Consider the following 23,102-nt stretch of genomic DNA (forward strand, 5'->3'; position numbering starts at 1 on the left):
CTTTTATACAGTTTGTAGGACTGCCTGAAGGATCTGAGATGTCTTTTATGGAGGAGATCCCAATTAGTTACCAAACAAACTTGACTGCCTTGCTAAATCCTCCTTTGGATGGAGCTGTTTTCCTCAGGGTTTGGGATTGTTGGGCTAATCTCAGCCTGAAAGGGTGTGACATTGTTGCATTCTTCAGCTTTCTTTCATCTAAAAATTGTACAAGCCAACTGCAATCCTCGTGTCATTCCACTGACTGACTTGGTGCTGGCATGAGAATGCATGTCAAGGTGATTCAGAGCTGTGTCAGTAGTACAACTGTCTCTCATGAACAGGAATCTGGTTTGGTCCTTTCCATTTATGCTGGTCATGGTTAGGGGCATTGGGCAGTGCATTTTGTACTCGGTAGGAAGGAGGGAGGCATTTTTGTACATTGGATCAGATCCAGTCCCCTTTGTAATCAATGGGATTCATACCATTGCCTTCAGTGTGTTTCTTTTCAGGACCTTATATCTGAAATTCCCCCTTTGGCAAGGGGATAGCACGATGCCTATGGCCATTTTGAGTCCAACTTGAAACGTTGAAACTAGGACTCAGCAGGGACTGTAGTGGAGCATGGGCCTTTGTGATGGCCCTCTGCCAAGGGGAGAATTTCTCCTTACAGGGATTCAAAATAAACCTAAAATTGGACCTCCACTTTTGGCACCAATTGTAAACAATTATCAAAGGAAGATTAAAAAAACACAGAATGAGCCTCTTTAAGAGTTAAATTCAGGGTTAGTGACAGATTTGGAAGGCATGATTGTAAGTGTCCAGGAGGGTTCAAGAGATTGAGGTTAGTATTTGGCATGACTAGTCCCAACTATTGGGGGCTTTTTCTGACTTTGTCAATCATGCCCTGTCTGACCTTGAACTTAACATGTCTCCGTTCACCTCTGTGTAAAACAGGTATAATTATAATTGGAAAGCTCTTCACAAACACTTTATACAGCCAAAGTTACGTACAGTATTATTATAGTAGTAATAATTTTTATTGCAATTAGACGTTCCAATATTCACTTTAGAAATGCATGTCAAGGTCATAGATGTCATTCCAGTACTTGGTACATGATTCTGAGCTCCCTCCCGCTAAAATGGAGGCTCTGTGAGTTTTTTTTGAATGTAGCATTTTTTCCCCTTCTAGATATATTTTAAAGTTGAAGGGCCTGTATGTGAGCTAGTGTTGACCAGCACAACTCCTTCAACTTCAATGTGAAGGAAGGCACTTTACCCAGCCCAGGTTAAAGAAAACCTTGTGTGGGTTGTATCTTGCTGTGTATACTCCATACCTCCACCGCCAACTGTGTAAGTCAAATCAGACTTACCAAGTTCACCAAGACGAATAATGCTGGATAAATGATCTGAAAAGGTCTAAGTTGCAGGTGCTTTCATATGATTTAGAAAGTACGTGAGATACTGTTTACTTCTGGTGAGGACATTATTCGCTACAAAACCAATCTTGTTGCATGCATAACAACTTCAATGGATGTAAATGCTTTCCTCATTGTTTGTGATTATTAGTGTAAAGCTACAATTAATGAAATTTTAATATGAAAATTATGAGGCTGTATATCATGGGAATCTGAAGAAGGAATCCAGTTTGGGCCTTTCAATTTATGCTGGTCATGGTTGGGGCATTGGGCAGTTCATTTTGTACCCGGTAGGAAGGAGGGAGGCATTTTTGTGCACTGGGTCAGATCCAGTTCCCTTTGTAATCAATGGGAATCACTCTGCTGCCTTCAGGACCTTATATCTGAACTTCCCCCTTTGGCAGGTGGATAGTACGATGCCTATGGACATTTTGAGTCCAACTTGAAAGATTCAAACTAGGATTCATCAGGGACTGTAGTTTAGCACGTGTCTTTGTGCTGACCCTCTGCAAAGGGGAGAATCTCTCCTAGCAGGGATTCAAAATTAACCTAAAATTGGACCTCCACTTGTGGCACCAATTCTAAACAATTATCAAAAGAAGATTAAAAAAAAATAGAATGAGCCTCTTTAAGAGTTTCTTTCAGGGTTAGTGACAGATTTGGAAGCCATGATTGGTAAGTGTCCAGTAGGGTTCAAGAGACTGAGGTTAGTGTTTGGCATGAGTAGTCCCAATTATTGGGGGATATTTCTGACTCTACCAATCTCTCCCTGCCTAACCTTGACCTTGATCTTAACAAGTCTCCGTTCACCTCTGTGTAAAACAGGTATAATTATAATTTGAAAGCACTTCACAAACACTTTATACGGCCAAAGAGACGTACTGAATTATTAAAGTACAGTAGTAATAACTTTTTCCTGAAATTAGATGTTCCAATATTCACTTTAAAAATGCATGTCAAGGTCTCAGATGTCATTCCAGTACTCCGTTCATCATTCTGAGCTCCCTCCCTCTCAAAGGAAGGATCTTTGATTTTTTTGAATGTAGCTTTGTTTTCTCTTGTTTGAAGGAAGGCACTTTACCCAACCTAGGTTGGAGAAAACCTTGTGTGGAGTATATCTTTCTGTGCATACACTGCACCTCCACCCCCAACTGTGTGAGTGAAATCAGACTTACCAAGTTCACCAAGACGAATATTGCTAGCTAAGTGATCTGAAAAATTCTAAGTTACAGGTGCTTTCATATGATTTAGAAAGGACGTGAGATGACCTTTTCTTCTGACTAGGACCTTATTAGCTACGAAACCAATCTTATTGCATTCATAACAACTTCAATGGATGTAAATGTTTTCCTCATTCTTTGTGATCATTAGTGTAAAGCTACAATTAATGAAATTTTAATACAAAAATTATGAGGCTGTATATCATGGCCTGAGTAGGGAGGGACATGAGATAGCTTGCTGTGCCTTTTTTGAGGTGACTCAAGCACTCAGGACTGGGCGTCTAACACAAAGAGGACACCCTCAATATTACAATAATAAAACACTTTGCACTTATAAAAGAGTAATGAGTGTTTTTGCAATGCCTTGAAATTCATAGTCCCGAGGAAGCCTCACACGTAGCGTAACTGTTGTTATCCCTGTTTTACATGCAGAAACACAGAAGCACTTTGAGGTGAAGATTATACACTGAATCCACTTAAAGAATTACACACAAAGTGCCCATTAATTCCAAGATATGCTATAAAATAAAGCCTAACTATAACCTCAGCAAATTGACTGATACATGGAAAAATTCCATTATCCCGTTGATGGAAGAGATGGAAAAATACCTTTTGGAAAATATAGGCTTTGAAAGTTTACTTTCATTGGTCACTGTGCCTTTTCTGTCCTCTACTCATTGCTGTGTGTTGCAAGCTGACTTCCATTGAAGAAAGATGTCTTGCTCTAGAAACCCATGATTGGTTGTACCATGTGGCATGACAGGCCCTCAGTCAGTTACTACGCACTGCAATGATCCATGGATTAGGCCGTACCAAGACCACAGAGTGTTTACCTACCCACCACTGGCTGCTGTGACTAACTTGGGACCAATTGTCAGCTCTTTTCATCAGGAGTGAGGAGTTTTAAGATGAAAGAGAGGTCCAGAGTGTATTGTGCATGTCCTACCATATGGAGTTAAGAACAAACTAATCGTCAAAAACACGGAGGAAAAAATACATCAGTTGAAGGTGTTACACACAGTTTGTTTCAAACTAATTAGACTAACAGAAACAAAAGGCCTATCTAGTCCTCTAGGCTGTCTACAAAACTGTATAAAAACACTCATGACTCAGACGTCTTCAAACCACGTGTTTAACTTATTCACTTCCATGAATTGAGTAAGTCCTATTCGACTCACTCTCTCTTTAATCTTTGAGATGATGTGTTAGCATGTCAGTGATAGTTTTAATTTAGGACTGAATTTTGCACATTCACTCCATGATTCTTAACAGCATTAAAGGTTTTGTTTGATTCTTTTTCAATATCTTTTATTCCATTGTAAAGTTGCAGAAATTTTTTTCTTCAGTTTAGAAGCTAAGGCTTGAATTTTCAGAGCAAGACATGCATTTGTAACACTAGATCTTATTGCTTTCAGTTAGAACTTGGGCTTTCAAATCCCATAGGTAGCTCTGAAAATTCTCACCCACAATTTTTAATTTAGAGTTTAAGAAGAAATTTCTACTCCCCCTTATTTCAATTTCAGATATATGTTACATTATACTATTGGTCTTATGTTCAAAATTTCTCCTCCATTCCTTATCTTTTCATATCATGAAAGGCTTCCATATTGTTAGGCCAAAAGTTTCTGCCAGTTTTGGACATCTCCACTGTTCCTGCACAATTCAGTAAAGCTTGTGGCCTGTTATCAAGAAATATTGAGCATAGAAAGCTTCTGTTAGCTTTAATAGGAGTTTTCAGTAGACAGTAATCCAGAAAAATGGCCTGGAGCATCTCCTGTAGGGCATCTAAAATTAATGGCTTGAGTTGACCATGAAACACTATCACTGGAATTCAAATGATCAGAGTTTACTAGGCCTTCCAATTTAACAATAACAAAAGAAAAATTAAGTAGATATTTTAGTGAGGAAGACTGGCAATATTAGGGCATTTGTTCTCAATGAAGCTTATGAATTGCCAGTGAAAGGCTAACTGCTCATAGTAAAGGTTTCTTCCTCAGCCGTTCAGGACTTCAATGCTGCAGCTTTAAATTGCTATCATCCTCGAGTATCTCAAAGGGGAGGGATTCATCCTTAGCCCGTAGAGTAGTGATAGGGATGGAAACGGGGATTGGTTTGGCCAAATGCCTCCAGATAAAGCACCCATATCAAATGGCCATGTCAATAAAGTTTTCCCAGTCTCTGTCTTTATCCATAATCTCTGCTGAAAAACCCAAATCCTGGGGAAAGAAGCTCTATAGAAAAGTGAGGTTAATTGTGGACTTGAAGTTGAGAAGAGCTTTGTAGTGAACAGCCAAACCTTCAAAGCGCTCTAGAAGCAAAGGCTGCCTGTCTCCAAAGATACTCTGCCATTCAAAAACAACAAGGAGTCTGGTGGCACCTTAAAGACTAACAGATTTATTTGGGCATAAGCTTTCGTGAGTAAAAACCTCACTTCTGTCATTCAAGGGGTAGGGGCTAGACTTAACAATGCATTAACCAAGAAATTTGCTGGCCAATTTTCTTTTCCTTCTGAAAACCTGTGTCCTTCTCCTGCAAACAGTCACACCGATGCTTACCCTGAACCATGTGATTGGTCTTCTTGAAACCAAAGGAAAAATGTACACAGGATTTTTTCAGACAAAGACAGTAACAAGGATTCAATAGAGCTGGTTAGGTTGGTGACTAGGGGTAAGTAGAGCAAGAAGACTAAAAGCAGAATACAGGACCAGAGTTGGAGACACGAAGAGAGGGGCTAGGTCTGTCTTTGTTACTCTCTTTCTCTCTCTCGCTCTCTCTTTAGGTCTCTACATGACCTCAATTGTGTTTTGCCTTAGTTGAGACTGACCAAGGGGAAACAAGTGATTTAAAATGGTGGCACACCAGACTTGTTTGTCAAACTCTACAGCTGCAATAAAGAAGACAATTTGAGAAATACATTACTTTGGAGCTGGTGATAGGATATGGCCTTCGTGAAACCATGGATATATAGCCTTTTCTTTTCTTTTCTTTTCTTTTCTTTTCTTTTCTTTTCTTTTCTTTTGAAAATTTCTACTCCCCTTTATTTCAAATTCAAATATATAATACATTATACTATTGGTCTTTTGGTTTTAATTTCTCCTCAATTTGTTATCTTTTCATATCATGAAAGGCTTCCATATCATTTGACCAAAGAGGAAGACTGGCAATATTAGGGCATTTGTTCTCAATGAAGCTTATGAATTGCCAGTGAAAGGCTAACTTCAGTTAGCTAACAGTAAAGGTTTCTTCTTCAGCCGTTCAGGACTTCAGTGCTGCAGCTTTAAATTGACAACCCCCCAACTTAAAGCAAATACTCACCAGCAACCACACATCACTGAACATAACCACTGACCCAGGAACCTATCCTTGTAACAAAGCCCGATGCCAACTCTGTCCACATATCTATTCAAGTGACATCATCATAGGACCTAATCACATCAGCCATACCATCAGGGGCTCGTTCACCTGCACATCTACCAATGTGATATATGCCATCATGTGCCAGCAATGCCCTTCTGCCAGGTACATTGGCCAAACCGGACAGTCTCTACGCAAAAGAATTAATGGACACAAATCTGACATCAGGAATCATAATACTCAAAAACCAGTGGGAGAACACTTTAACCTGTCTGGTCATTCAGTGACAGACATGCGGGTGGCTATATTACAACAGAAAAACTTCAAAAACGGACTCCAACGAGAGACTGCTGAGCTGGAATTGATATGCAAACTAGACAAAATCAACAAAGGATTGAATAACAACTGGGAATGGCTGAGCCATTACAAACATTGAATCTATCTCCCCTTGTAAGTATTCTCACACTTCTTATCAAACTGTCTGTACTGGGCTATCTTGATTATCACTTCAAAAGTTTTTTTTCTCTTACTTAATTGGCATCTCAGAGTTGGTAAGACAACTCCCACCTGTTTATGCTCTCTGTATGTGTGTATATATATCTCCTCAATATTTATTCCACTTTGTATGCATCCGAAGAAGTGGGCAGTAGGCCACGAAAGCTTATGCTCTAATCAATTTGTTAGTCTCTAAGGTGCCACAAATATTCCTGTTCTCTTTAAATTGCTATCATCCTCGAGTATCTCAAAGGGGAGGGATTCATCCTTAGCCCATAGAGCAGTGCTAGGGATGGAAACGGAGATTGGTTTGGCCAAATGCCTCCAGATAAAGCACCCATATCAAATGGCCATGTCAATAAAGTTTTCCCAGTCTTTGTCTTTATCCATAATCTCTGCTGAAAAACCCAAATCCTCGGGAAAGGAATCTCTATAGGAAATTTTCTTTTCCTTCTGAAAATTTGGGCCCTTCTCCTGCAAGCAGTCACACCGATGCTTACCATGAAACCAAAGGAAAAATGTACATTCTTTAAGTGACAATATATATAAATCATTTCAGGAAAAGACACTTTGCTCAACCAGGTAAGGAAAGGAGGAACTCTTTGCAGAGGGCTTGTATAATCCTATGGACCTCTTCAAGGGCCGGATTCACTCATAGTAAAGGTTTCTTCCTCAGCCGTTCAGGACTTCAATGCTGCAGCTTTAAATTGCTATCATCCTCGAGTATCTCAAAGGGGAGGGATTCATCCTTAGCCCATAGAGTAGTGATAGGGATGGATACAGGGATTGGTTTGGCCAAATGCCTCCAGATAAAGCACCCATATCAAATGGCCATGTCAATAAAGTTTTCCCAGTCTCTGTCTTTATCCATAATCTCTGCTGAAAACCCCAAATCCTGGGGAAAGGAAGCTCTATAGAAAAGTGAGGTTACTTGTGGACTTAAAGTTGAGAAGAGCTTTCTAGTGAACAGCCAAACTTTCAAAGAGCTCTAGAAGCAAAGGCTGCCTGTCTCCAAAGATACTCTGACATTCAAGGGGTCGGTTCTAGACTTAACCGTGCATTAACCGAGCAATTTGCTGGCCAATTTTTTTTTCCTTCTTAAAACCTAGGCCCTTCTCCTGCAAACAGTCACACCGATGCTTACCATGAAACCAAAGGAAAAATGTACATTCTTTAAGTGACAATATATATAAATCATTTCAGGAAAAGACACTTTGCTCAACCAGGTAAGGAAAGGAGGAACTCTTTGCAGAGGGCTTGTATAATTCTATGGAACTCTTCAAGGGCCGGATTCACTCTATGGCTTTCAAAGTTGGAACTTGAGATGTGCCCGGTTCTGCCTGCTCCACAGAGATGAATTTTTAACCAAGTAGGGAAAAACAAGGAGAACCATAAGACTGATATGATGATGCAACATAGTTTTTAATGTGAATGAAATTTGCAGTACAAAGTTACAGGAAGAAACAATACAGAGCAGAACCTTTTTAAGTTCCTTGTTTTACACCAGTTGGTAGGAAATAAAATACAGCATAATAGAGGCAGAGGACTAGGCAGGTGCTCCATTACATATCTGCCGTAGCATAATTCAAAGTGAGATGCTTACGATTCATATCGGTGGAAAGGATAGAACATGTAGGGCCTATTCTACTTTATTTCATGGATATTCCTGTTGGGATTAACATGGCCCACAGTATCCACCGCGATACCTACGGCCATATCCCCCGTAACCGCATAATCCCCCATAACCACCTAATCCCCCATAACCGTAACCTCCCCCGTAACCACACAGTCCCCCATAACCTCCCCCGTAACCACACAATCCCCCATATCTACCCAATCCCCCATAACCACCTAATCCCCCATAACCGTAACCTCCCCCGTAACCACACAGTCCCCCATAACCACCCAATCCCCCATAACCGTAAAGGCCCCCATAACCACCAAATCCCCCTAAACCATACAATCCTCCATAATGGCCTCCAGAACCATACAGTCCCCCCAAACCAAATGAGCCCCCGTAGCCAGCTCCGACCACAGGTGCTCCTACGGCTGCCACTTCACTCTGCTGAGGGAAAGTGCTGAGAATTGGTCCTGGGAGGGTCACGGCAACCGGTGATGGTCTGATGACCACTTCAGAGTCAGGGCACTGCCTAACGCACGGCTCATTGCAGCTGCCAGAAACTGGACTGGGACGGGCCACCCCACATTCTGGATAGGACAGGCTGGAGCAAGACATCTTTCTGTGATGGAGATAAACCTGAAACACACAACAGGGAACAGATTCAAGAGAAGTTACAAGTGTCAGTGGAAGAAAGGCTTCAAAGGTCAGTTACTATTATGGTGATGTCTACAAGGGCCCCGAGAGAGAGGAGGAGGAGTAGACGCAGTCCCTATGTTCATGGTTATTATTTGTTCCTATTTCCGCTTTCTTCGCCTCTTCTCCTCTCCAACTAAACTTCTATCCCAACTGGCCCCTTTGAAGTCCTCTCCATGTCTGCAACAGTGATGAATAATAGCTTCTTCAGAATAAAGTAGAAGACCAATGTATTGCCCTGTTATGGAGTGAACTGGTAATGTTTCTTACTAATCTACCGAAAAGAGAAATGACTAAAGGATTTTATAAAGTCACTTAAAAGATTTAAATGCCCTAATTATACTTCCAATTAATAGACAATATATTTCCCATTTCCATATGTTGCTTCTTCAGTCCCCCCGTAAGCTTAGCATTGTGAATCCAAGAGCCCTTGCAATTGAATAAGTGCACAATGTAATTATGGAATAACACCCTCATCCCTGATAAAAGTCACTGAGAGTATGTGCAAGATTCAATCTTGAACGGAAATGGAAGCTACTAGGATATCTCTATGGTAAGAAAGAGATGGAGTCGAAATGGACTTACCGTGTTCACCGAAGAGATGAAGTGCAGAGAAGTGTTTAGAAGAGTCCTGAGATGTGAGCACTTTTATACAGTTTGTAGGACTGCCTGAAGGATCTGAGATTCCTTTTATGGAGGCGGTCCCAATTAGTTACCAAACAAACTTGACTGTCTTGCTAAATCCTCCTTTTGATGGAGCTGTTTTCCTCAGGGTTTGGGATTGTTGGGCTAATCTCAGCCTGAAAGGGTGTGACATTGTTGCATTCTTCAGCTTTCTTTCATCTAAAAATTGTACAAGCCAACTGCAATCCTCGTGTCATTCCATTGACTGACTTGGTGCTGCCATGAGAATGCATGTCAAGCTGATTCAGAGCTGTGTCAGTAGTGCAACTGAATGTCATGAACAGGAATCTGGTTTGGTCCTTTCCATTTATGCTGGTCATGGTTAGGGGCATTGGGCAGTGCATTTTGTACCCGGTAGGAAGGAGGGAGGCATTTTTGTACATTGGGTCAGATCCAGTCCCCTTTGTAATCAATGGGATTCATACCATTGCCTTCAGTGTGTTTCTTCTCAGGACCTTATATCTGAAATTCCCCCTTTGGCAGGGGGATAGTACGATGCCTATGGCCATTTTGAGTCCAACTTGAAACGTTGAAACTAGGACTCAGCAGGGACTGTAGTGGAGCATGGGCCTTTGTGATGGCCCTCTGCCAAGGGGAGAATTTCTTCTTACAGGGATACAAAATTAACCTAAAATTGGACCTCCACTTGTGGCACCAATTATAAACAATTATCAAAGGAAGATTAAAAAAAAATAGAATGAGCCTCTTTAAGAGTTACTTTCAGGGTTAGTGACAGATTTGGAAGGCATGATTGGTAAGTGTCCAGGAGGGTTCAAGAGATTGAGGTTAGTATTTGGCATGACTAGTCCCAACTATTGGGGGCTTTTTCTGACTTTGTCAATCATGCCCTGTCTGACCTTGAACTTAATATGTCTCCGTTCACCTCTCAGTAAAACAGGTATAATTATAATTGGAAAGCTCTTCACAAACAATTTATACAGCCAAAGTTACGTACAGTATTATTATAGTAGTAATAACTTTTTATTGCAATTAGACGTTCCAATATTCACTTTAGAAATGCATGTCAAGGTCATAGATGTCATTCCAGTACGCGGTTCATGATTCTGAGCTCCCTCCCGCTAAAATGGAGGCTCTTTAAGTTTTTTTGAATGTAGCATTTTTTCCCCTTCTAGATATATTTTAAAGTTGAAGGGCCTTAATGTGAGCTAGTGTTGACCAGCACAACTCCTTCAACTTCAATTTGAAGGAAGGCACTTTACCCAGCCCAGGGTAGAGAAAACCTTGTGTGGGGTGTATCTTTCTGTGTATACTCCGTACCTCCACTCCCAACTGTGTAAGTCAAATCAGACTTACCAAGTTCACCAAGACGAATAATGCTGGATAAATGATCTGAAAAGGTCTAAGTTGCAGGTGCTTTCATATGATTTAGAAAGTACGTGAGATACTGTTTACTTCTGGTGAGGACATTATTCGCTACAAAACCAATCTTGTTGAATGCATAACAACTTCAATGGATGTAAATGCTTTCCTCATTGTTTGTGATTATTAGTGTAAAGCTACAATTAATGAAATTTTAATATGAAAATTATGAGGCTGTATATCATGGGAATCTGAAGAAGGAATCCAGTTTGGGCCTTTCAATTTATGCTGGTCATGGTTGGGGCATTGGGCAGTTCATTTTGTACCCGGTAGGAAGGAGGGAGGCATTTTTGTGCACTGGGTCAGATCCAGTTCCCTTTGTAATCAATGGGAATCACTCTGCTGCCTTCAGGACCTTATATCTGAAATTCCCCCTTTGGCAGGGGGATAGTACGATGCCTATGGACATTTTGAGTCCAACTTGAAAGATTCAAACTAGGATTCATCAGGGACTGTAGTTTAGCACGTGTCTTTGTGCTGACCCTCTGCAAAGGGGAGAATTTCTCCTAGCAGGGATTCAAAATTAACCTAAAATTGGACCTCCACTTGTGGCACCAATTCTAAACAATTATCAAAAGGAGATTAAAAAAAATAGAATGAGCCTCTCTAAGAGTTTCTTTCAGGGTTAGTGACAGATTTGGAAGCCATGATTGGTAAGTGTCCAGTAGGGTTCAAGAGATTGAGGTTAGTGTTAGGCATGAGTAGTCCCAACTATTGGGGGCTTTTTCTGATTTTGTCAATCATGTCCTGTCTGACCTTGACCTTAACATACCTCCGTTCACCTCTGTGTAAAACAGGTATAATTATAATTTGAAAGCACTTCACAAACATTTTATACGGCCAAAGAGACGTACTGTATTATTATAGTAGTAATAACTTTTTTACTGAAATTAGATGGTCCAATATTCATTTTAAAAATGCATGTCAAGGTCTCAGATGTCATTCCAGTACTCCGTTCACCATTCTGAGCTACCACCACCTCAAAGGAAGGATCTTTGAGTTTTTTGAATGTAGCTTTGTTTTCCCTTGTTTGAAGGAAGGCTTTTACCCAACCTAGGTTAGAGAAAATCTTGTTTGGAGTGTATCTTTCTGTGCATACACTGCACCTCCACCCCAACTGTGTGAGTGAAATCAGACTTACCAAGTTCACCAAGACGAATATTGCTAGCTATGTGATCTGAAAAATTCTAAGTTACAGGTGCTTTCATATGATTTAGAAAGGATGTGAGATGACCTTTTCTTCTGATGAGGACCTTATTAGCTACGAAACCAATCTTATTGAATGCATAACAACTTCGATGGATGTAAATGCTTTCCTCATTGTTTGTGATTATTAGTGTAAAGCTACAATTAATGAAATTTTAATACAAAAATTATGAGGCTGTATATCATGGCCTGAGTAGGGAGGGTCATGAGATAGCTTGCTGTGCCTTTTTTGAGGTGACTCAAGCACTCAGGATTGGGCGTCTAACACAAAGAGGACACCCTCAATATTATAATAATAAAACACTTTGCACTTATAAAAGAGTAATGAGTGTTTTTGCAATGCCTTGAAATTCATAGTCCCGAGGAAGCCTCGTACGTAGCATAGCTGTTGTTATCCCTGTTTTACATGCAGATGCACAGAAGCACTTTGAGGTGAAGATTATACACTGAATCCACTTAAAGAATTACACACAAAGTGCCCATTAATTCCAAGATATGCTATAAAATAAAGCCTAACTATAACCTCAGCAAATTGACTGGTGCATGGAAAAGTTCCATTATCCCGTTGATGGAAGAGATGGAAAAATACCTTTTGGAAAATATAGGCTTTGAAAGTTTACTTTCATTGGTCACTGTGCCTTTTCTGTCCTCTACTCATTGCTGTGTGTTGCAAGCTGAAAGATGTCTTGCTCTAGAAACCCATGATGGGTGGTACCATGTGGGGTGACAGAACCTCGGTCGGTTGCTACGCGCTGCAATGATCCATTGATTAGGCCGTAGCAAGACCGCAGAGTGTTTACCTACCCACCACTGGCTGCTGTGATTAACTTGGGACCAATTTTAGCTCTTTTCCTCAGGAGTGAGGAGTTTTAAGATGAAACAGAGGTCCAGAATGTATTGTGCATGTCCTACCATATGGAGCTAAGAACAAACTAATCGTCAAAAACACGGAGGAAAAAATACATCAGTTGAAGGGGTTACACACAGTTTGTTTTAAACTAATTAGACTTACAGAAACAAAAGGCCTATCTAGTCCTCTAGGCTGTCTACAAAACTGTATAAAAACACTCATGACTCAGACGTCTTCAAACCACGTGTTTAACTTATTCACTTCCATTAATTGGGTAAGTCCTATTCGACTCACTCTCTCTTTAATCTTTGAGATGATGTGTTAGCATGTCAGTGATAGTTTTAATTTAGGACTGAATCTTGCACATTCACTCCATGATTCTTAACAGCGTTAAAGGTTTTGTTTGGTTCTTTTTCAATATCTTTTAGTCCATTATAAAGTTGCAGGAATTTTTTTCTTCAGTTTAGAAGCTAAGACTTGAATTTTCAGAGTAAGACATGCATTTGTAACACTAGATCTTATTGATTTCAGTTAGAACTTGGGCTTTCAGATCCCGTAGGTAGCTCTGAAAATTTTCACCCCCAATTTTTCATTTAGAGTTTAAGAAGAAATTTCTACTCCCTTTTATTTCAAATTCAAATATATGTTACATTATACTATTGGTCTTATGTTCAAAATTTCTCCTCCATTCCTTATCTTTTCATATCATGAAAGGCTTCCATATTGTTAGGCCAAAAGTTTCTGCCAGTTTTGCACATCTCCACTGTTCCTGCACAACTCAGTAAAGCTTGTGGCCTGTTATCAAGAAATATTGAGCATAGAAAGCTTCCGTTAGCTTTAATAGGAGTTTTCAGTAGTCAGTAATCGAGAAAAATGGGCCTGGAGCCTCTCCTGTCAGGCATCTAATATTAATGGCTCATTTGGAAAGACATTTTCTTAGATGTTTCCAGAACTAAGACCGTTGTTATATTTGCTGATTTAGCCCAGGTCCAATTGTGTTACAGCTTGAGTTGACCATAAAACACTATCACTGGAATTCAAATGATCAGAGTTTGCTAGGCCTACCAATTTAACAATAACAAAAGAAAAATTAAGTAGATATTTTAGAGAGGAAGACTGGCAATATTAGGGCATTTGTTCTCAATGAAGCTTATGAATTGCCAGTGAAAGGCTAACTGCTCATAGTAAAGGTTTCTTTCTCAGCCGTTCAGGACTTCAATGCTGTGGCTTTAAATTGCTATCATCCTCGAGTATCTCAAAGGGGAGGGATTCATCCTTAGCCCATAGAGTAGTGCTAGGGATGGAAACGGGGATTGGTTTGGCCAAATGCCTCCAGATAAAGCACCCATATCAAATGGCCATGTCAATAAAGTTTTCCCAGTCTCTGTCTTTATCCATAATCTCTGCTGAAAAACCCAAATCCTGGGGAAAGGAAGCTCTATAGAAAAGTGAGGTTACTTGTGGACTTAAAGTTGAGAAGAGCTTTGTAGTGAACAGCCAAACCTTCAAAGCGCTCTAGAAGCAATGGCTGCCTGTCTCCAAAGATACTCTGCCATTCAAGGGGTCGGGGCTAGACTTAACCATGCATTAACCAAGCAATTTGCTGGCCCATTTTCTTTTCCTTCTGAAAACCTGTGTCCTTCTCCTGCAAACAGTCACACCGATGCTTACCCTGAACCATGTGATTGGTCTTCTTGAAACCAAAGGAAAAATGTATACAGGATTTTTTCAGACAAAGACAGTAACAAGGATTCAATAGAGCTGGTTAGGTTGGTGACTAAGGGTAAGTAGAGCAAGAAGACTAAAAGCAGAATACGGGGCCAGAGTTGGAGACACGAAGAGAGGGGCTATGTCTGTCTTTGTTACTCTCTTTCTCTCTCTCGCTCTCTCTTTAGGTCTCTACATGACCTCAATTGTGTTTTGCCTTAGTTGAAACTGACCAAGGGGAAACAAGTGATTTAAAATGGTGGCACACCGGACTTGTTTGTCAAAATCTACAGCTTCGTGAAACCATGGATATATAGCCTTTTCTTTTCTTTTCTTTTCTTTTCTTTTCTTTTCTTTTCTTTTCTTTTGAAAATTTCTACTCTCCTTTATTTCAAATTCAAATATATAATACATTATACTATTGGTCTTCTGGTTTTAATTTCTCCTCAATTCGTTATCTTTTCATATCATGAAAGGCTTCCATATCATTTGACCAAAGAGGAAGACTGGCAATATTAGGGCATTTGTTCTCAATGAAGCTTATGAATTGCCAGTGAAAGGCTAACTGCTCATAGTAAAGGTTTCTTCCTCAGCCGTTCAGGACTTCAATGCTGCAGTTTTAAATTGCTATCACCCTCGAGTATCTCAAAGGGGAGGGATTCATCCTTAGCCCATAGAGTAGTGCTAGGGATAGAAACGGGGATTGGTTTGGCCAAATGCCTCCAGATAAAGCACCCATATCAAATGGCCATGTCAATAAAGTTTTCCCAGTCTTTGTCTTTATCCATAATCTCTGCTGAAAAACCCAAATCCTGGGGAAAGGAAGCTCTATAGAAAAGTGAGGTTACTTTTGGACCTAAAGTTGAGAAGATCTTTCTAGTATCATAGAATCATAGAATATCAGGGTTGGAAGGGACCTCAAGAGGTCATCTAGTCCAACCCCCTGCTCAAAGCAGGACCAATTCCCAATTAAATCATCCCAGCCAGGGCTTTATCAAGCCGGGCCTTAAAAACCTCCAAGGAAGGAGACTCCAGCGCCTCCCTAGGTAACGCATTCCACTGCTTCACCACCCTCCTAGTGAAATAGTGTTTCCTAATATCCAAACTGGACCTCCCCCACTGCAACTTGAGACCATTGCTCCTTGTTCTGTCATCTGCCACCACTGAGAACAGCTGAGCTCCATCCTCTTTGGAACCCCCCTTCAGGTAGTTGAAGGGTGCTTTCAAATCCCCCCTCATTCTTCTCTTCTGGAGAGTAAACAATCCCAGTTCCCTCAGCCTCGCCTCATAAGTCATGTGCTCCAGACCCCTGATCATTTTTGTTGCCCTCCGCTGGACTCTTTCCAATTTTTCCACATCCTTCTTGTAGTGTGGGGTCCAAAACTGGAGACAGTATTCCAGATGAGGCCTCACCAATGTCGAATAAAGGAGAACGATCACGTTCCTCGATCTGCTGGCAATGCCCCTACTTATACAGCCCAAAATGCCGTTAGCCTTCTTGGCAACAAGAGCACACTGTTGACTCATATCCAGCTTCTTGTCCACTGTGACCCCTAGGTCCTTTTCTGCAGAACTGCTACCTAGCCATTCGGTCCCTAGTCTGTAGCAGTGCATGGGATTCTTCCGTCCTAAGTGCAGGACTCTGCACTTATCCTTGTTGAACCTCATCATGTTTTTTTTGGCCCAATCCTTTAATTTGTGTAGGTCCCTCTGTATCCGATCCTTACCCTCTAGTTTATCTACCACGCCTCCTACTTTAGTGTCATCTGCAAACTGGCTGAGAGTGCAGTCTACGCCATCCTCCAGATCATTAATAAAGATATTAAACAAAACCGGCCCCAGGACCGACCCTTGGGGCACTCCGCTTGAAACCGGCTGCCAACTAGACATGGAGCCATTGATCACTACCCGTTGAGCCCGACGATCTAGTCAGCTTTCTATCCACCTTACAGTCCATTCATCCAGCCCATACTTCTTTAACTTGGCGGCAAGAATACTGTGGGAGACCGTATCAAAAGCTTTGCTAAAGTCAAGGAATAACACATCCACTGCTTTCCCCTCATCCACAGAGCCAGTTATCTCATCATAGAAGGCAATTAGGTTAGTCAGGCACGACTTCCCCTTGGTGAATCCATGCTGACTGTTCCTGATCACTTTCCTCTCCTCTAAGTGTTTCATAATTGTTTCCTTGAGGGCCTGCTCCATGATTTTTCCAGGGACTGAGGTGAGGCTGACTGGCCTGTAGTTCCCCGGATCCTCCTTCTTCCCTTTTTTAAAGATGGGCACTACATTAGCCTTTTTCCAGTCATCTGGGACCTCCCCCGATCGCCATGAGTTTTCAAAAATAATGGCTAATGGCTCTGCAATCTCATCCGCCAACTCCTTTAGCACCCTTGGATGCAGCGCATCCAGCCCCATGGACTTGTGCACGTCCAGTTTTTCTAAATAGTCCCGAACCACTTCTTTCTCCACAGAGGGCTGGTAACCTTCTCCCCATATTGTGCTGCCCAGGGCAGCAGTCTGGGAGCTGACCTTGTTCGTGAAGACAGAGGCAAAAAAAGCATTGAGTACATTAGCTTTTTTCCACATCCTCGGTCACTAGGTTGCCTCCCTCATTGAGTAAGGGGCCTACACTTTCCTTGACTTTCTTCTTGTTGCTAACATAACTGAAGAAACCCTTCTTGTTACTCTTAAAATCTCTTGCTAGCTGCAACTCCAAGTGTGATTTGGCCCTTCTGATTTCACACCTGCATGCCTGAGCAATATTTTTATACTCCTCCCTGGTCATTTGTTCAATCTTCCACTTCTTGTAAGCTTCTTTTTTGCATTTAAGGTCAGCAAGGATTTCACTGTTTAGCCAAGCTGGTTGCCTGCCATATTTACTATTCTTTCTACACATCGGGATGGTTTGTTCCTGCAACCGCAATAAGGATTCTTTGAAATACAGCCAGCTCTCCTGGATTCCTTTCCCCCTCATGTTATTCTCCCAGGGGATCCTGCCCATCTGTTCCCTGAGGGAGTCAAAGTCTGCTTTTCTGAAGTCCAGGGTCCTTATTCTGCTGCTCTCCTTTCTTCCTTGTGTCAGGATCCTGAACTCGACCATCTCATGGTCACTGCCTCCCAGGTTCCCATCCACTTTTGCTTCCCCTACTAATTCTTCCCTGTTTGTGAGCAGCAGGTCAAGAAAAGCTCTGCCCCTAGTTGGTTCCTCCAGCACTTGCACCAGGAAATTGTCCCCTACACTTTCCAAAAACTTCCTGGATTGTCTGTGCACCGCTGTATTGCTCTCCCAGCAGATATCAGGGTGATTAAAGTCTCCCATGAGAACCAGGGCCGGCGATCTAGCAACTTCTGCTAGTTGCCAGAAGAAAGCCTCATCCACCTCATCCCCCTGGTCTGGTGGTCTATAGCAGACTCCAACCACGACATCATCCTAGTGAACAGCCAAAATTTCAAAGCGCTCTAGAAGCAAAGGCAGCCTGTCTCCAAAGAGACTCTGCCATTCAAGGGGTCGGGGCTAGACTTAACCATGCATTAACCAAGCAATTTGCTGGCCAATTTTCTTTTCCTTCTGAAAACCTGGTCCCTTCTCCTGCAAACAGTCACACCGATGCTTACCATGAAACCAAAGGAAAAATGTACATTCCTTAAGTGACAATATGTATAAATCATTTCAGCAAAAGACACTTTGCTCAACCAGGTAAGGAAAGGAGGAACACTTTGCAGAGTGCCCATTAATTCCAAGATATGCTATAAAATAAAGCGTCACTATAAACTCAGCAAATTGAAGAACAGGAGGACTTGTGGCACCTTAGAGACTAACAAATTTATTAGAGCATAAGCTTTCGTGGACTACAGCCCACGCTGTAGTCCACGAAAGCTTATGCTCTAATAAATTTGTTAGTCTCTAAGGTGCCACAAGTCCTCCTGTTCTTCTTTTTGCGGATACAGACTAACACGGCTGCTACTCTGAAACCTTTCAGCAAATTGACTGGTGCATGGAAAAGTTCCATTATCCCATTGATGGAAGAGATGGAAAAATACCTTTTGGAAAATATAGGCTTTGAAAGTTTACTTTCATTGGTCACTGTGCCTTTTCTGTCCTCTACTCATTGCTGTGTGTTTCAAGCTGACTTCCGTTGCAGAAAGATGTCTTGCTCTAGAAACCCGTGACGGGTGGTACCATGTGGGGTGACAGGCCCTCAGTCAGCTGCTACTTGCTGCAATGAGCCATGGATTAGGCCATACTAAGACTGCAGAGTGTTTATCTACCCACCACTGGCTGCTGTGACTAACTTGGGACCAATTGTCAGCTCTTTTCCTCAGGAGTGAGGAGTTTTAAGATGAAAGAGAGGTCCAGAGTGTATTGTGCATATCCTACCATGTGGAGTTAAGAACAAACTAATCGTCAAAAACACGGAGGAAAAAATACATCAGTTGAAGGGGTTACACACAGTTTGTTTCATAACTAATTAGACTTACAGAAACAAAAGGACTCTCTAGTCCTCTAGGCTGTCTACAAAACTGTATAAAAACACTCATGACTCAGACGTCTTCAAACCACGTGTTTAACTTATTCTCTTCCATGAATTGGGTAAGTCTTATTCGAATCACTTTCTCTTTAATCTTTGAGATAATGTGTTAACGTGTCAGTGATAGTTTCAGTTTAAGACTGAATCTTGCACATTCATTCCATGATTCTTAACAGCGTTAAATGTTTTGTTTGGTTCTTTTTCAATATCTTTTAGTCCATTATAAAGTTGCAGGAATTTTTTTCTTCGGTTTAGAAGCTAAGGCATGAATTTTCAGAGCAAGACATGCATTTGTAACACTAGATCTTATTGATTTCAGTTAGAACTTGGGCTTTCAAATCCCATAGGTAGCTCTGAAAATTCTCACCCACAATTTTTAATTTAGAGTTTAAGAAGAAATTTCTACTCCCCTTTATTTCAAATTCAGATATATGTTACATTATACTATTGGTCTTATGTTCAAAATTTCTCCTCCATTCCTTATCTTTTCATATCATGAAAGGCTTCCATATTGTTAGGCCAAAAGTTTCTGCCAGTTTTGCACATCTCCACTGTTCCTGCACAACTCAGTAAAGCTTGTGGCCTGTTATCAAGAAATATTGAGCATAGAAAGCTTCTGTTAGCTTTAATAGGAGTTTTCAGTAGTCAGTAATCCAGAAAAATGGGCCTGGAGCCTCTCCTGTCAGGCATCTAATATTAATGGCTCGTTTGGAAAGACATTTTCTTAGATGTTTCCAGAACTAAGACCGTTGTTATATTTGCTGATTTAGCCCAGGTCCAATTGTGTTACAGCTTGAGTTGACCATGAAACCCTATCACTGGAATTCAAATGATCAGAGTTTGCTAGGCCTTCCAATTTAACAATAACAAAAGAAAAATTAAGTAGATATTTTAGAGAGGAAGACTGGCAATATTAGGGCATTTGTTCTCAATGAAGATTATGAATTGCCAGTGAAAGGCTAACTGCTCATAGTAAAGGTTTCTTCCTCAGCCATTCAGGACTTCAATGCTGCAGCTTTAAATTGCTATCACCCTCGAGTATCTCAAAGGGGAGGGATTCATCCTTAGCCCATTGAGCATTGCTAGGGATGGAAACGGGGATTGGTTTGGCCAAATGCCTCCAGATAAAGCACCCAAATCAAATGGCCATGTCAATAAAGTTTTCCCAGTCTTTGTCTTTATCCATAATCTCTGCTGAAAAACCCAAATCCTGGGGAAAGGAAGCTCTATAGAAAAGTGAGGTTACTTGTGGACTTGAAGTTGAGAAGAGCTTTGTAGTGAACAGCCAAACCTTCAAAGCACTCTAGAAGCAATGGCTGCCTGTCTCCAAAGATACTCTGCCATTCAATGGATTGGGGCTAGACTTAACCATGCATTAACCGAGCAATTTGCTGGCCAATTTTCTTTTCCTTCTGAAAACCTGGGCCCTTCTCCTGCAAACAGTCACACTGATGCTTACCATGAAACCAAAGGAAAAATGTACATTCTTTAAGTGACCATATGGATAAATCATTTCAGGAAAAGACACTTTGCTCAACCAGGTAAGGAAAGGAGGAACTCTTTGCAGAGGGCTTGTATAATTCTATGGACCTCTTCAAGGGCCGGATTCACTCCATGGCTTTCAAAGTTGCAACTTGAGATGTGCCCGGTGCTGCCTGCTCCACAGAGATGAATTTTTAACCAAGTAGGGAGAAATAAGGAGAACTATAAGACTGATATGATGATGCAGCATAGTTTTTAATGCAAATGAAATTTGCAGTACAAAGTTACAGGAAAAAACAATACAGAGCAGAACCTTTTTAAGTTCCTTGTTTTACACCAGTTGGTAGGAAATAAAACACAGCATAATAGAGGCAGAGGACTAGGAAGGTTCTCTATTACATATCTGCCGTAGCATAATTCAAAGTGAGATGCTTACGATAAATATCGGTGGAAAGGATAGAACATGTAGGGCCTATTCTACTTTATTTCATGGATATTCCTGTTGGGATTAACATGGCCCACAGTATCCACCGCGATACCTACGGCCATATCCCCCGTAACCGCATAATCCCCCATAACCACCTAATCCCCCATAACCGTAACCTCCCCCGTAACCACACAGTCCCCCATAACCTCCCTCGTAACCACACAATCCCCCATATCTACCCAATCCCCCATAACCACCTAATCCCCCATAACCGTATCCTCCCCCGTAACCACACAATCCCCCATAACCACCCAATCCCCCATAACCGTAATGGCTCCCATAACCACCCAATCCCCCTAAACCATACAATCCTCCATAATGGCCTCCAGAGCCATACAGTCCCCCCAAACCGAATGAGCCCCCATAGCCAGCTCCGACCACAGGTGCTCCTACGGCTGCCACTTCACTCTGCTGCGGGAAAGTGCTGAGAATTGGTCCTGGGAGGGTCACGGCAACCGGTGATGGTCTGATGACCACTTCAGAGTCAGGGCACTGCCTGACGCACGGCTCATTGCAGCTGCCAGAAACTGGACTGGGACGGGCCACCCCGCATTCTGGATAGGACAGGCTGGAGCAAGACATCTTTCTGTGATGGAGATAAACCTGAAACACACAACAGGGAACAGATTCTAGAGAAGGTACAAGTGTCAGTGGAAGAAAGGCTTCGAAGCTCAGTTACTATTGTGGTGAGATCTACAAGGGCCCCGAGAGAGAGGAGGAGGAGTAGACGCAGTCCCTATGTTCATGGTTATTATTTGTTCCTATTTCCGCTTTGTATGCCTCTTCTCCTCTCCCACTAAACTTCCCTCCCAACTGGCCCCTTTGAAGTCCTCTCCATGTCTGCCACAGTGATGAATAATAGCTTCTTCAGAATAAAGTAGAAGACCAATGTATTGCCCTGTTATGGAGTGAACTGGTAATGTTTCTTACTAATCTACCAAAAAGAGAAATGACTAAAGGATTTTATAAGGTCACTTAAAAGATTTAAATGCCCTAATTCAATTTCCAATTAATAGAAAATATATTTCCCCGTTCCATATGTTGCTTCTACAATCGCCCCGTTAGCTTAACATCATGAATCCACCAGCCTTTGCAAGTGAATAAGTGTACAATGTAATTATGGAATAACACCCTCATCCCTGATAAAAGTCACTGAGAGTAGGTGCAAGATTCAATCTTGAATGGAAATGGAAGCTACTGGATATCTCTGTGGTAAGAAAGATGAAGTCAAAATGGACTTACCGTGTTCACCAAGGAGATGAAGTGCAGAGAAGTGTTTAGAAGAGTCCTGAGATGTGAGCACTTTTATACAGTTTGTGGGACTGCCTGAAGGATCTGAGATGCCTTTTATGGAGGCGGTCCCAATTAGTTACCAAATAAACTTGACTGCCTTGCTAAATCCTCCTTTTGATGGAGCTGTTTTCCTCAGGGTTTGGGATTGTTGTGCTAATGTCAGCCTTTAAGGGTGTGACATTGTTGCATTCTTCAGCTTTCTTTCATCTAAAAATTGTACAAGCCAACTGCAATCCTCGTGTCATTCCACTGACTGACTTGGTGCTACCATGAGAATGCATGTCAAGCTGATTCAGAGCTGTGTCAGTAGTACAACTGTCTGTCATGAACAGGAATCTGGTTTGGTTGTTTCCAATTATGCTGGTCATGGTTAGGGGCATTGGGCAGTGCATTTTCTACCCGGTAGGAAGGAGGGAGGCATTTTTGTACATTGGGTCAGATCCAGTCCCCTTTGTAATCAATGGGATTCATACCATTGCCTTCAGTGTGTTTCTTCTCAGGACCTTATATCTGAAAATCCCCCTTTGGCAGGGGGATAGTATGAAGCCTGTGAACATTTTGAGTCCAACTTGAAACGTTCAAACTAGGACTCAGCAGGGACTGTAGTGGGGCATGGGCCTTTGTGATGGTCCTCTGCACAGGGGAGAATTTCTCCTTACAGGGATTCAAAATTGACCTAAAATTGGACCTCCACTTGTGGC

General features: G+C 41.6%; 2 protein-coding genes across 2 annotated transcripts; both read right to left on the bottom strand.

Annotated features, from left to right (window-relative positions):
• Nucleotides 1–7,869: 7,869 nt before the first annotated feature.
• Nucleotides 7,870–9,425, bottom strand: LOC135976723 (claw keratin-like). Its single transcript, XM_065573881.1, has 2 exons — nucleotides 9,366–9,425; nucleotides 7,870–8,723 (listed from the first exon to the last, which is right to left on the bottom strand). The coding sequence occupies exon 2, from the start codon at nucleotides 8,700–8,702 to the stop codon at nucleotides 8,142–8,144; it is 561 nt and encodes a 186-aa protein (XP_065429953.1). The 5' UTR covers nucleotides 8,703–8,723; nucleotides 9,366–9,425; the 3' UTR covers nucleotides 7,870–8,141.
• An 11,432-nt stretch (nucleotides 9,426–20,857) lies between these two features.
• LOC135976765 (claw keratin-like) lies at nucleotides 20,858–22,408 on the bottom strand. The gene is made up of 2 exons (XM_065574113.1): nucleotides 22,351–22,408; nucleotides 20,858–21,711 (listed from the first exon to the last, which is right to left on the bottom strand). Exon 2 carries the CDS (start codon nucleotides 21,688–21,690, stop codon nucleotides 21,130–21,132), a length of 561 nt encoding a protein of 186 aa, XP_065430185.1. The 5' UTR covers nucleotides 21,691–21,711; nucleotides 22,351–22,408; the 3' UTR covers nucleotides 20,858–21,129.
• Nucleotides 22,409–23,102: the final 694 nt, after the last annotated feature.

Source organism: Chrysemys picta, chromosome 20 (genome assembly GCF_011386835.1).
Source record: "Chrysemys picta bellii isolate R12L10 chromosome 20, ASM1138683v2, whole genome shotgun sequence".
In the NCBI taxonomy this organism is placed as follows: Eukaryota; Metazoa; Chordata; order Testudines; family Emydidae; genus Chrysemys; species Chrysemys picta.

Excerpts from the sequence above, each read along its gene's own strand:
- LOC135976723 (XM_065573881.1), bottom strand. The coding sequence starts at position 8,702 with ATGTCTTGCTCCAGCCTGTCCTATCCAGAATGTGGGGTGGCCCGTCCC.
- LOC135976765 (XM_065574113.1), bottom strand. The coding sequence starts at position 21,690 with ATGTCTTGCTCCAGCCTGTCCTATCCAGAATGCGGGGTGGCCCGTCCC.